The sequence below is a fragment of the Protopterus annectens genome, chromosome 16.part0, assembly GCF_019279795.1.
Source record: "Protopterus annectens isolate FY-2018-M chromosome 16.part0, PAN1.0, whole genome shotgun sequence".
In the NCBI taxonomy this organism is placed as follows: domain Eukaryota; kingdom Metazoa; phylum Chordata; order Ceratodontiformes; family Protopteridae; genus Protopterus; species Protopterus annectens.
Window position 1 is genome coordinate 158,579,652 of NC_056750.1, and position 13,278 is coordinate 158,592,929.

At 38.1% G+C, this 13,278-nt stretch overlaps 1 protein-coding gene across 1 annotated transcript in view; it reads right to left on the reverse strand.

Moving 5' to 3' along the window:
• Window positions 1-333: 333 nt before the first annotated feature.
• The window catches only part of LOC122790543 (CMRF35-like molecule 1), a 331,413-nt gene continuing 318,468 nt past the window's right edge, over window positions 334-13,278 (reverse strand). Inside the window, exon 4 of the mRNA XM_044058092.1 lies at window positions 334-457. Coding sequence (XP_043914027.1) covers window positions 334-457 — 124 coding nt within the window. The remainder of the gene's footprint in view (window positions 458-13,278) is intronic.

The following is a 13,278-nucleotide window of genomic DNA, read 5'->3' on the forward strand; positions in this document are numbered from 1 at the left end:
ATGACTCTGGCTAATATTAAGCTCTCATTGTATTAACCCATGACTCTGGCTAATATTAAGCTCTCAGTGTATTAACCCACGACTCCAGCTAATATTAAGCTCTCATTGTATTAACCCATGACTCTGGCTAATATTAAGCTCTCAGTGTATTAACCCATGACTCCAGCTAATATTAAGCTCTCACTGTATTAAGCCACGACTCCAGCTAATATTAAGCTCTCACTGTATTAACCCATGACTCTCATATTGTAGCAATTCTTGCATCCTACAAAAGTGACTAAGACAAAGTGAAGAAACTGCATGCTGAGAAATTAAGACATTTAGGCAATGGAATCATGACTTACATAACTTACTTCTTCTCTGCAGCTTTCGTGTAGTGATGACAGCAACAAGTAGTAGCAGGAAAAGAAGAACTGCCACCGGGGCTAAAATCGGCAGATTGGTGAACTTCGGTGGACTACAATGAAAATGGTTTAATTAAAAAATCCATATATGAACATGCACATCTCTTTTTTAAAAATGTAAAAATAATGCAAATAATTTAAATAAGCAAATGAAAAAGAGGGTAATGTCACGTGATCGATGGTTATAGATTTCTATAAAATCCTAATGCTGGTTCAACCAAAGTTTGCCATTTGCACATATTAAGAATGCTAGGAATTCACCTGTCTCCTCACCCTTTTCGCTTTACTATTTTTCATGTTTTTATTTCAGTTGACTTATTTCACTATTTCATTGAAAACTCATTAATGCCTTGAAAGTAAGATCCTGTGCATAGCTGCAATGCTCCACACTCATGTCAGTCCACATGGCTAGCTTTAATATCCTTTAACTTCCAATTGTCTATACTACAGGGATAAAGAAATTTTCACTTATCTCAGTTATATGATCATGCACTTAACTCTCTCTCTCTCTCTGTATATATATATATATATATATATATATATATATACATATATATATATATATATATATATATATATATAAGTACACACACACACACACACACACACACACACACACACACACACACACACACACACACACACACACACACACACACACACACACACACACACACACACACACAGGATGCTGACCTGTTATTTTATATATATATATATATATATATATATATATATATATATATATATATGTGTGTGTGTGTGTATGTACACATGCACACATATATATGGCTATCTTTAAATTCTTGAAATTCCTTTAACTTCCAATTGGCTATACTAATACTACAGGAGTAAATAAATGTCCACTTATCTCAGTTGTGCGATCTTCAATTAAATATCTATCTATATCTCTATCCCTATCTATATCTATCTATATATATATGTATGTATGTTTTAAACTGTGTTTTTTAGCAGTTTAATTTCACATGAATGAGGTTTATTAAATCATATATACATTTATATGAATTGCTGCAAACTCTATGAATGGCAATGTGTCAAACCTGGAAAAACTCTAGCACAGCTGATCAAATGTGTCACCAGTATAGTGGGGATCTGACCTTTCCCCACTGTGGTGTCATCTCAGAAATTGTATATATAATTAGCAGGGGGTGCTGAGGGCAAGTCTTACAACTCATTAAAAAAACAATGCATCAAAAGGCAATTGATCAAGCACATTCACCGTGTCATCCTCCTTGGTAAGATCTGACCATAAAAACGATAATTTTTGCCCCCCACCCCCACCCCCACCAGGATCAAATGAAAATCATTTTCTAAAGCTGACTACAATCTCTTTAAAGCAGGTATAAGCAGCTTCATAGCCACTGTCCCTTCAGTTGGAACTAGGACTAATCCCCAAGCCTACACCAAAAAACTATATGAGCAACTACATAGCTGTATGAACTTTGCAATACCTGACAGGACCAAATCATCTTTGGTGGACAGCAGCAATAAGCAAATTCTATAATAGAAGAAAAAAATTGCTGTCCCGGGCGAAGAAGGAGCAAGTGCCAAGTTGGAAGCAATCTGTCCTTTGAACAAGCAAATAAGGTCACTGGTGAAATCCTCTAAGGCTAACATTGAGTCCAAATTGGCCACATCCACCAAGGACAATCACAAGGCCTTCTTCACATATGTCTGTAGTCTCAAAAGCTACACCCAAATCTGCTCTGAACTGGTGGTCAATAATACCACATAAACAAATGCCTTGGATATAGCCAACCTGCTGGCAGACAGGTTCAGTGAAAACTTCACCCCCTGTCCCCCCATCAGTAAAACAGGACATCCCACGCACCTGCACTCCTCCCCTCATCACCAAGGAGCAGGTCCTTAATGTCCTCTCAAAGGCAAAAAATACAGTCTCCATGGGATCCGATAACATCCCTGGCTGTGTCCTACATGAATTCAGGCATGAGCTCTCAGCTCCATTAGACACCCTATTTAACCAAAGCCTGAGCACCGACTTCATTCCAGCTGAATGGAGAACAGCCACTGTCATCCCTCTTCACAAAGGTGGAGCGTCCACTGACCCTGGCAATTATATGCCCATCAGCCTAACTAGCCTGATTTGCAAAGCCATAGAATGCATTATCATGGACCTTATAAACAAGGACATTGGCAACCTCCAAATGCTTGACCCCACACAGTTTGGTTTTGTTAAAGAGAGATTATGCCTGTTAAACATGGTTGACTTCTTCGAAACAGTCACCAAAGCCATGGACAAGGGAAAGATGGTGCACACCACCTACCTTGACCTAGCCAAAGCCTTTGACACTATTCCCCACTCGGGCATAATAGAGAAACTCTCCCAGCTAGGCATCAACCCGTATGTTACCAGATGGGTAGCTAACTGGCTCACTGCTAGAATGCACTCAGTAAAGTAGGGGAAGCTACCTCTAGTAGTAGACCTGTAATGAGTGGTATACTTGGGGCTTCTACTGTTTCGGATATACTTTTCTGAGGTGCAAGCCAAAACCAGTGGTCTGTGGCTGACCAAGTTTGCAGATGACTGCAAGCTGCGTGCTGTCTTAAATTCTCCTAGTGATGTGAACATCCTCCAAGAGGGCTTTACCCAAACTAATGACTGGTGCCAGAAGCATGGCCTCAAACTGAATGCCATGAAATGCATCATTATCCTCTTTGGGGGAAATGTCATCCCCACTAATTATCCCATTAATAACAATGTACTAAGCATGTAATTAGTCATGAGGGACTTGGGCACCCATGTTGATAGCAACCTGACTTTTGACCACCACGTTGCCTCCGTTGTATGGAAGGCTTTCTACATCATGGCCCACCCCATAAATAAGGGTATTTCATCCAAGAACAAGGAGGTTATAACATCCCTGTACTCCTCCTTTATCAGACCCATTATTGAGTACAATGCCCTCTTTGGCATGTACCTTGCCAAGCACATGCAGCAGTTGGAGAGACCACAGAGGTTCCTGACCAGGAAATTCCAGGGTCTCAGACACCTATCCTATACAGATAGGCTAAAGGCCCTGTCCCTCTACTCAGTCTCACACAGGCTGCTCAGAGGTGACCTGTGTCTGGCATACAAGGCCATTTCAGATCCAGCTTTGATGGAGTTGCTGTATATCCATAAGACAAACTCCACTCACTCAACTCACACACAAGGCCTTAACCTGGTCTGTGACTTTAATAGAACATTTTGGCAGGATAGATTTATTCCCCAAAGACTTCCCTGTCTGTGGAATAGACTCCCTCTCCATGTCAAACAGAGTACCTCTCTAGCCCTCTTTAAGAGGAACCTGGATGACTGGATGGGAAACAGGAAATACACCCCTGGGATCCCACCTATGACCCTGCTGGACAGGGGAAACAGGTGCTGACTTTGAGGGAATATGGGTGAAATTCTTGATTAGGTTTATAAGGGCCTTTGGGCCAATAGCCTAGTATCATTCTATGAACCTATGAACATGTCAATCTGCAGTCTATCAAAAAACTAAAAAAAAAATAAATAAATAAATAAAAATAAAAAAGATATATATATATATATATATATATATATATATATACACACACACACACACACACACACACACACACACACACACACACACACACACACACACACACACACACACACACACACATACATAGGTATATACACATATAAATACAAGTTGAAACTAAATACTTCATCTTGTTATGCCCCCATAAATATAGGTATTGCTGAACCAGTTCATGTTTGAGCACATAGTTTACTGCTATGGCCTTTGTTTTATCTTCATAATTTGTATATCCCCCCGAAAAACTTGAATGTTTCAGAACACTGAGATGTCCTTTTCTAATTCTATCAGGTACAAAATAATATTTTCAAATAAAGCCAACTTTTCTTGATTACCATACCAATAATATATTTGAATTTCTGAGTCCCTTACTTTCTTTGCCAATGGCTCTAAATGTAACACAAATAACAAAGGGGAAAGAGGACACCCCCACTTGCTTCATCTGATCATTCACAACGTATCAGAGAGGAACCCTCCCACTTTGATTTTTTTCTTCTGATCCCTCACATATCCTCCTAATTAACCTTATTACTGCATAAGGGAATGCAAATGTTTCCATTGCCCTGTTCATGATATTCCAGCTTACTCTGTCAAATGATTTCTCTGCATCAAGACTAATGGTATTTTCTTACATTCTGCTTCCCTCTGGATCATCATTGTTCTATTAATGTTTTCAAATATTGGCCTCCCCTCCACAAAACTACACTGAGCCATATCTATCAAGTTTGGTAATGTCTTTGACATTCTTTTAGGTATGATAGGCATAAATAGTTTAAAATCATGTTTTAAAATTGAAATGGGACTATATGAAGCTGGATTTGATGGGTCTTTACTGTCTTTAGGCACTACAGTTACCACAGATTTTTTTTCCAGGATGTTGATGCTTCCCCTCCTTTGAAAACACTGTTAAACAAGGCCTTTCAGATCTTTATCACTTTCTTCCAGCCTAGTTTCCAAACTTCCAATGGAATGCCATCCATTCCTGAAGACTTCCCTGCAGATTTGTTTTACATCACCACTTTTATCTCATTTTCTCCTATTTTAACTGCTAATTGTTTAGCCTCATCTATCTCTAACTTTGGCATATTTAAGTCTTCCATAGATATTCCCATTTGTATTTTTTGATTTCCACATTTCTCTGTTTTATACAAATTGTCATACAATTTCCAAAATATCTCTAATATTTCTGCAGGATCTTTGGTTATTTTTCGTGTTATGGGCTCACTAAGTTAGGCAACAACCCTATCTACTTTCTGTTACCTAAGTCATTGTGCATAAAGTTTTTGTGCTCTGACGTTATTATCAAAGAACAGTTGCTTAGCAACAATCTTTCTAAACTCATGCATATTACCCAGGAATTCCCTTATTTCATCTTCAGTACTATGCAGTTGTGCCTTTTGTTTTTCTTTGAGATTTCTCCTATTCCGCAATACTTTAACCCTTGTCAGTCCCTCTAAATATTTCTTGTTACTTGTTAACTATATATTTTTATTTATACTCCATTTTTAAACTCCACTTTCATTTTATCCCCCTCAAAAGCTATAACATCTGAAGAATTTATACATTCCCAAATAACTCCAGAATAATTTCCACTACCCTTTCCTTAAAGTCCTCTCTTTTTAACTTGCATGTAAAGAAGTGCCAGTGTCTCATTTTTGCTTTATTATCCATGCATTTTTAGCTACATTATTATTGGTGTGTGATCTGAAATAGTTATTTAATGTGTGTTAAAGCTTTCAATTAAATGCACATGTTCCAATGAAATATAATTCCTGTATAGTCTAGTCCAGTTATTGTACCTTGGGGGATAATATGTAAATTATCTCCTAGTACCTACTACTGAATTTATATCTTCCATACAAAATACATTCATAAATTTCTTCAGAAGTCTACCCTCTTTTGTTGTCTTTTTCCTTTTAGGCCCTCCAGATCCATCCTCACTGTTGAAAATTAAATGCCAGTCCCCACCTAAAATTAATATTCCCTGCTGAAAGCTAAATATTTCTCTAAAAAATTTCTTAAGCTCCATAACAGCAGTTTCAAGTAGAATATAAATGCATGCCAGTGTAATCCTCCTCACTCGCCAGTAGTCCCTTAAAACCGTACTCTGCCGTTATTATGTTTTCCATCTTCCCTCAGTATTGGAGCTGCTCTAGGAATTAGTATAAGTACTCCTGTTTTCCTTTGTACCTGATATTCGGCTGAATATTCATCCTGAAATCCTTTCTTTATTACGATCACATGATCACATGCACTCGACATTTCTTAATATAATTCATTACTCTTTTGTCTATACCTGTGAGACCATTCACCTTCTACAATAATATGGAAAGTGTCACCACAATGTCATCATTCTCAAGGTCTGCCCTCACGTTGTGGATGATATTTTTCTTTTATGGGGCAGTTCCAGTGAACTTTTGAATGATTTTGTTAGATACTTGCATACTACAACTTCTATTTTAAAGTTTATATATCAGCACTCAGAGGATGAGATAAGTTATTTAGATGTGAGTATTAGTAGGTCTGAGTAAGGGTCACTTAAAACTGGCCTGTTTCGGAAACCTAGTAGGAAGAATAATCTCCTACATAAAAACAGTATGCACCCGAGACATGTGCCTAGAAATGATATTAGAGGACAGACCTTGAGGATGATGAAATTGTTTTCATCCATGTATACAGACTTCCTCAGAACATACTCCCAATAATTACACACCCTTAAATACATAAGAATTCCTGCCTTTTTCCACAATCATTCAATTAATCCCATTTGTTAACACAATTACATGCTTAAAAATACTTTAAAAATACTACATAGTATATCTAATTTAGTTATATCAAAATCAATAACATATATAAAATGTATATTGAATACTGCAATATACCAATATTGTTGTTATTATTAAAACAATACCATAAAATTTTAAACATCAAAATGTCTGGCAATTGTTATACAATTGTATCTATTATTATTAGTGGCATACATAAGTACAGTGGACTATCTAAGGAAGATGTGTCCTTGCTTACAGCATTTATGGAAATAGTATTAGATTATAATTATATCTATTATGAAGGTGAATACTATAGACAAACAAAGGCGTGTGCCCAGCGTAAGCCCCATGTATGCCAATTTAGTATTGCTAGACTGGGAGGAGGAATTTGTTCTCAATTCCAATTGGATGCAGTATATCAAGACATATGTCCGTTACCTGGATGATATTTTCATTCTTTGGCAAGGGGACATCTCAGAGTTGACCAACTTTGTGTATTATATAAATCAAACAACAGATTATCTTAGGTTTACAGACCAGGTGGACACAAAGGGTATCAATTATTTAGATGTCTATATATATAATGATGGGAAATCCTTCCAGTCTAGAATACACAGAAAAGACACCCATAGTAATGGATACCTTCATTTTGATAGCGCCCATTCCTACCACACTAAACGTGGCATAGTAAAAGGACAATGTATAAGAGCAGCGAGGATGACAACAACAAAGGAAGTAATGATAAGTGAACTTAATTTCATCAGTAGGTTATTCAAAGAGAAGGGATATCCTAGTGACATGATTTATGACATAACCACTTATGTAGCAAATGAATGGGGTCGGAAATATCCCCCTTTATTAGGCATAGGCTTAAGCAATACCCATGTGATAAGCAAAAATAAAAATATCAATACAACTAAGGGTGAGATGGATGACAAATACACCAAAGCTTGCATATTGAAATATGGCAAATATAGTAAAGAGGTGAAGGATATCATCAGTACCAATTGGAATATATTAACAAGTGATGGTATTATTAAAGACAAAATACCTAGTAGACCACATTACGTGTACAAAACAGGCAACAATATAAAGAGAATAATAGAGTTAAAATACAGTTCTAAGAAGAATAGTAATAGCAATAAGACAGGTACCAAAAAATGTGGTAACTGTAGTTATTGCAGTTATATTTATGAAGAGACTTCTATTATTTTGAAAAATAATATTAAAAGCAAAGTCAAGTTTTGTCACGGAAATTGTCAGAGTCAACATCTGATTTATGTAGCTCTTTGCAACACATGTTTGAACTATTATGTAGGGAAAACGGATAGATATCTGAAAAATAGAATCTATGACCATTTGTATTGCATTAGAAAATTAGACACCAACAATGCATTATCTAGGCATTTAATGAACAACCAAGGTTGCACAGGTTTCAAATTTCCCATATTAGAAATAGTGAGACCTAATCCCAGAGGGTGAAACATTAAGGCAATAGTGGGTGATAAGGAAGTGAGATGGCAGATGCGACTTAATTCAGCTATACCACCTGGACTTAATGAAATGATCCCCACCAAACCCTTAGTGAGGGTATAGTTGAATATATATAATGGATTGTAGGTAAAATACAGTCTTGTATATATTTATATTTGATATATATTTGCTCCAGCAGTAGTTTACATTTCATATTATATAGCTAGCAAAATTGTTCAAACAAAAATAGAATATCAATACTGTAAACAAAATAGGATATATTATTGTATAACATTATTCAAGTATGGAAATGTGCTTTATTATATATTTTTTTAATAAATTAAACACTTTTTACATATAGGGAATAATAATAGATACAATTGTATAACAATTGCCAGACATTTTGATGTTTAAAATTTTATGGTATTGTTTTAATAATAACAACAATATTGGTATATTGCAGTATTCAATATACATTTTATATATGTTATTGATTTTGATATAACTAAATTAGATATACTATGTAGTATTTTTAAAGTATTTTTAAGCATTTAATTGTGTTAACAAATGGGATTAATTGAATGATTGTGGAAAAAGGCGGGAATTCTTATGTATTTAAGGGTGTGTAATTATTGGGAGTATGTTCTGAGGAAGTCTGTATACATGGATGAAAGCGCTTAACCTGAAATTACTGTTTAATAAACGCTGTGTACTGTGCCTGGATCCATCTCCTGGAGTTTTATTTGCTGCTTGGCTGCGGATTTTGAGTGTTTAGTTGGAACCCAGGATCTACTTTTGTAGTGATGATGAAATTGTATGATGATGATGATGATGATGAACACTTATTGTGGGCCTTAGGAACTTTAGAAGATGATTATTTTGGCCAGAAGCTACTCTGAGTAGGAGACAGATGCTTGTGTTCGACAATGTCTTTGAGAGAGAGAGAGAGAGAGAGAGACACTAAAGGTAAACCTTATTTTTCAGGAAACATCTGTGTTGCTAATAGTGATGTTCCTGCTTATTTAGACAATAGGCTCAGGGTTCCAGTAACATTTTCTAGTGATATTAATACTTACTGTCAGATTATTAAGAGCAATTGGCATATATTACAGTCCTCTGATGAACTTAAGGGAATAGAAGGTGACAGACCCTATTTTTCTTTTAAGAACAATATGTCTCTTAAAAGACAGCTGTGTTATAAATCTTCAGGCCATAAGCCTAGAGTTGACTCACACAGACATGGCATCTATCCATGCAGAAGTTGTGCGGCATGCAAATACATTCATACTGGATGTAACTATACTCATACAGGTATAGGAGTGTCTATTGAATGTGACTTCTATGCCAATTGTAGAACGAGAAATGTAATATGCTTAAGTTACTGTAGTTACTGCCCAGTCTTCTATATTGGGAAGACTAATCGTTCACTGAGAGAGCATATTATGGAACATTTAAGGGACATAAGAAATTCCAAAGAGAGGAATGCTCTAGCAAAACCTGTGATGGTTGAGGGTCCATGACATGCATTTAACTTTTTTGTTTTAGAGACTTTATTAGAGAGCATCATGGGCGGTAACCTTAAAAATAAAACCGAGTCAGCAGAACAGATATGGATTATTCATTTCAAAGCATATAGACTGCCTGGTATTAAAGATGCTGTGACTTTGAAGCCCTTTTTATGTGCATGTAAATTACTACATTAAAATTTACTGTTGATAGTTATATTTTATATATTTTTAAAATGTTATGTTTATGTATGTTTCTTAGTACTTTTGTATGAGTGCTATGACAGTCTGATAGAAAGTGTACACATGTCTCTTTAAGAAAGTTAATTGCTAATTGGACTAAGTTGCTGACTTGAGTGGTTGTAGCAGCTTAAATATGAGTGTGTTGGGCATTTCAGTAGTCTGAACAAAAGGTGTAATGTGGCAAAAGTGCTTACTCTCTATATTAATAAAATTTGTGTCCTGTGCTGCATGGCTTGATATTTTGTTTTATTTTGACATTTGGATTTTTACTGATATCAAGCCTTTGTCCACATAGTCTGCTTTGTTTCTTCTTAATATACACTATGCTCTCTTCCCAATGCATGCCTCTCAAGTGTCACACTGTCGTGGCTAGTGATCACTGATGCCAATAATCTTGGACGCAGATATAAATCCAGTTGAAGCATACCAGTAGCACACTCACACAACATCAGTGCAGGGTACACCTTGTTAGTCATATAGGTAATCCTGACATGTACGAGTCACCTCTAGTTATGTAGCTACAGTTCACACAGCTTGCCACATACCATACCATTCCAGGTCGACAGCTTAACAGTTATGTACATGCTGCAGAAGCTATAGGCCACAGGTAGATGTAAAGTAAGGGCAGACCTGTAGTGTATTGAGCAGTAGTGTTGTAAAAAAACATAGCCTGTACAGTTGGCAATGGACTGTCACCCCACCCCTTATCTGCATCACTAATTATTATTCATATACTATGGGTATGCTGTTCTCAAAACCTAATGTTGAGACTTGTGTTGTATTAGTGTTCATATATTTCAATGGTTGCATACTAACACACCTTGTTCAAATTCCACTGTTGATGGCCTGTTATCACAACTGATATTGGTATGTTGTTACAATAATGACTGTTTCTCCATGTATGCATGTGTTCCATTTGGTATGCAATGTTTTTCAATTCTGTTCTTCTGGTCAATTGGAGCACCCATGCCTGCTTTTATAACTAAAGTTGAAATGTTTTGATCATGACTAACCAATACACTTTGACAAACCTCAACACCATAGCACGTTTGGGTAAGCTGAGCCCCATGGATCCACCTGTCCCGCCTCATCTGGGCGTGGCACAAGTTCCCAGCAAATCTGGGACCTAACCTGGATCTGTCTTCTCCACTGGTCCCTTACCACCTTCGAGTGGAACCGCCTCAGGGGATGGGGCTCGTCCCCCCTCTGGGTGCAGGTGTGGAGAGGACTCTGTCATCTGTCACCAGTTTCCAGGGTTGGTGTGCAGGGTCATCAAGTGAGACTTAGATGGCCACCTACACCAGATCAAGGACAGAATGGCACATCTTGAGGGGCATCTTGGCCCTGGTGTCCAGCCCCCAGCACAGCCACCTTCTGTGCCGTGAAGGGGCAGTGGTGACTACCCATGGGTGGAGACCTTAGTCCCACTGTTTCCATCTGGGGGGCATGTGGTCCTCTGATTCCCAGCAACCCTCCCCATCCAAGGTGTTTACCCACTCATGTGTCATACATTGCCCCTGTCTGCTGTCTTGTCTGTCTTGTCCGTCTGTAAATTTAACCTCTCCCAACCAACTTGCCTCCCCAAATGTACCTACAACCCTTCCAGATCATCACACTCTCTCCTTATAAAAAAAAAAAAAAAAGTCAGGCACCTGCCCCACAAAAAAAAAAAAAATGTCATCCCATACATAGACCTCCATTTTGCCTCCACATACACTGACATCAATCAATCATCCCAGCAATTAATCACACAAGTTATGTCTCCCACACCTCTCCCTGTGGGATGTGAGGTACCAAATTCCAAATTGTCCACAACATAAACAGCTGTTGCTGTAGAAGAAATAGATAGCTATGGTCCTTTCCTACACCTGTCCTGCATATCCCTACCTGCCTTTCATATTGTTTTCCCCCTGCTTGCCCCCATTTCACCACTTTCCTATCAACCCTTTTTTCTTTTCTTTTTTTTTAAATTAGCGTGGGTTTAAGTGGGGATAAGCGCCAATTGGCATTGCGGTGCATCACAGAAACCCATGCACACCCACTTAAACCTACTTAAAACTGCTTTAATCATCCTATCTCCTTCAGATACTGTTCTGCCCAGCAACAAAATAATCAGCTGTGGCAAGTCCTGAACACAGAACCCTATGCACTAAAGTCACAGCAATGCACCACTAAGCCAAATCAGTTCTGCAAGGGTAACACTGCTTTTGTAAATATATAATGCAGTACAGGCATGTACCATTAGGGGAAAAAAAGACAAAACTGCCAAGTACTGAATCCAGCACCTTCTGAGCTGTAGTCAGAATAACACACCACTACACCAAATCAGCACTGGAGAATAACTGATGCTTTTGTAAATATACCATGCACTACAGTGATTTAACTTTAGGGAAGAAGACACCACTGCCAAATATTGAACCCAGAACTGCCTAAAATACAGTCACAGCAACATACCAGTAAGCCAACTGACCTCTGTACAATAGCAGCTGCTTTTACAGACATATCCCGATTGCCAGTCCCACACTACTCATATATATACTGGCCCAAAGCACAGCATCCTTGGGCCTCTGATGCAGACACAGAACCAGTGCACAGACAAATAAATGCTGATGGATGTATGGGAAGCCTACAATATCTGGTAGAGTTGACAACTACACAGACTGTTGCTGAATATCCACAGTCATGCCCCCTATTATGGCAGGGTCATCATAGTACCTACTCTATATGCCGACATACTGGCAGGGCAGTGCATATTGGGGTTACAAAATCATAACAGACAGCTCATTGTCACACGCCATACCCATTAGAACACACGTCCATGCTAATCTTGTGTTACAGACTGTATGCATGCTCACATGTCTTACAAATACACCTGCCATAATAATGACTTGGTAGCTTGATCTGCTACATTTCTAGCATCTGTCACATCTGGACTCCTTCAGTCCTGGCCAACAGCCCAGTCCGTGGCATGACAACTACATGCAAGACAATACAACATAGGAATAACTGAGTCTGCAATGTCCAGCAAAACTGGTTGCTCCTACTGCAGTCACTGCTTCCCACAGTAGCATGTTAAAGGCCTGCAGGGTGGGACGCATTTCACAATTATGAATATGTGTACTACATGTTACCTACCACTCTCTGGATGGCACTGTTACTTAACATATGCACCACAGGCACATGCCTCACCTGGACTGTTGTGGGTACCCTCAAGGAGGCCATGCTATGACACAACAGCTGACACTGCACCCAAACTGATAGCAACAGCTTGCTTCCCCCCAATGTCTTCACAATC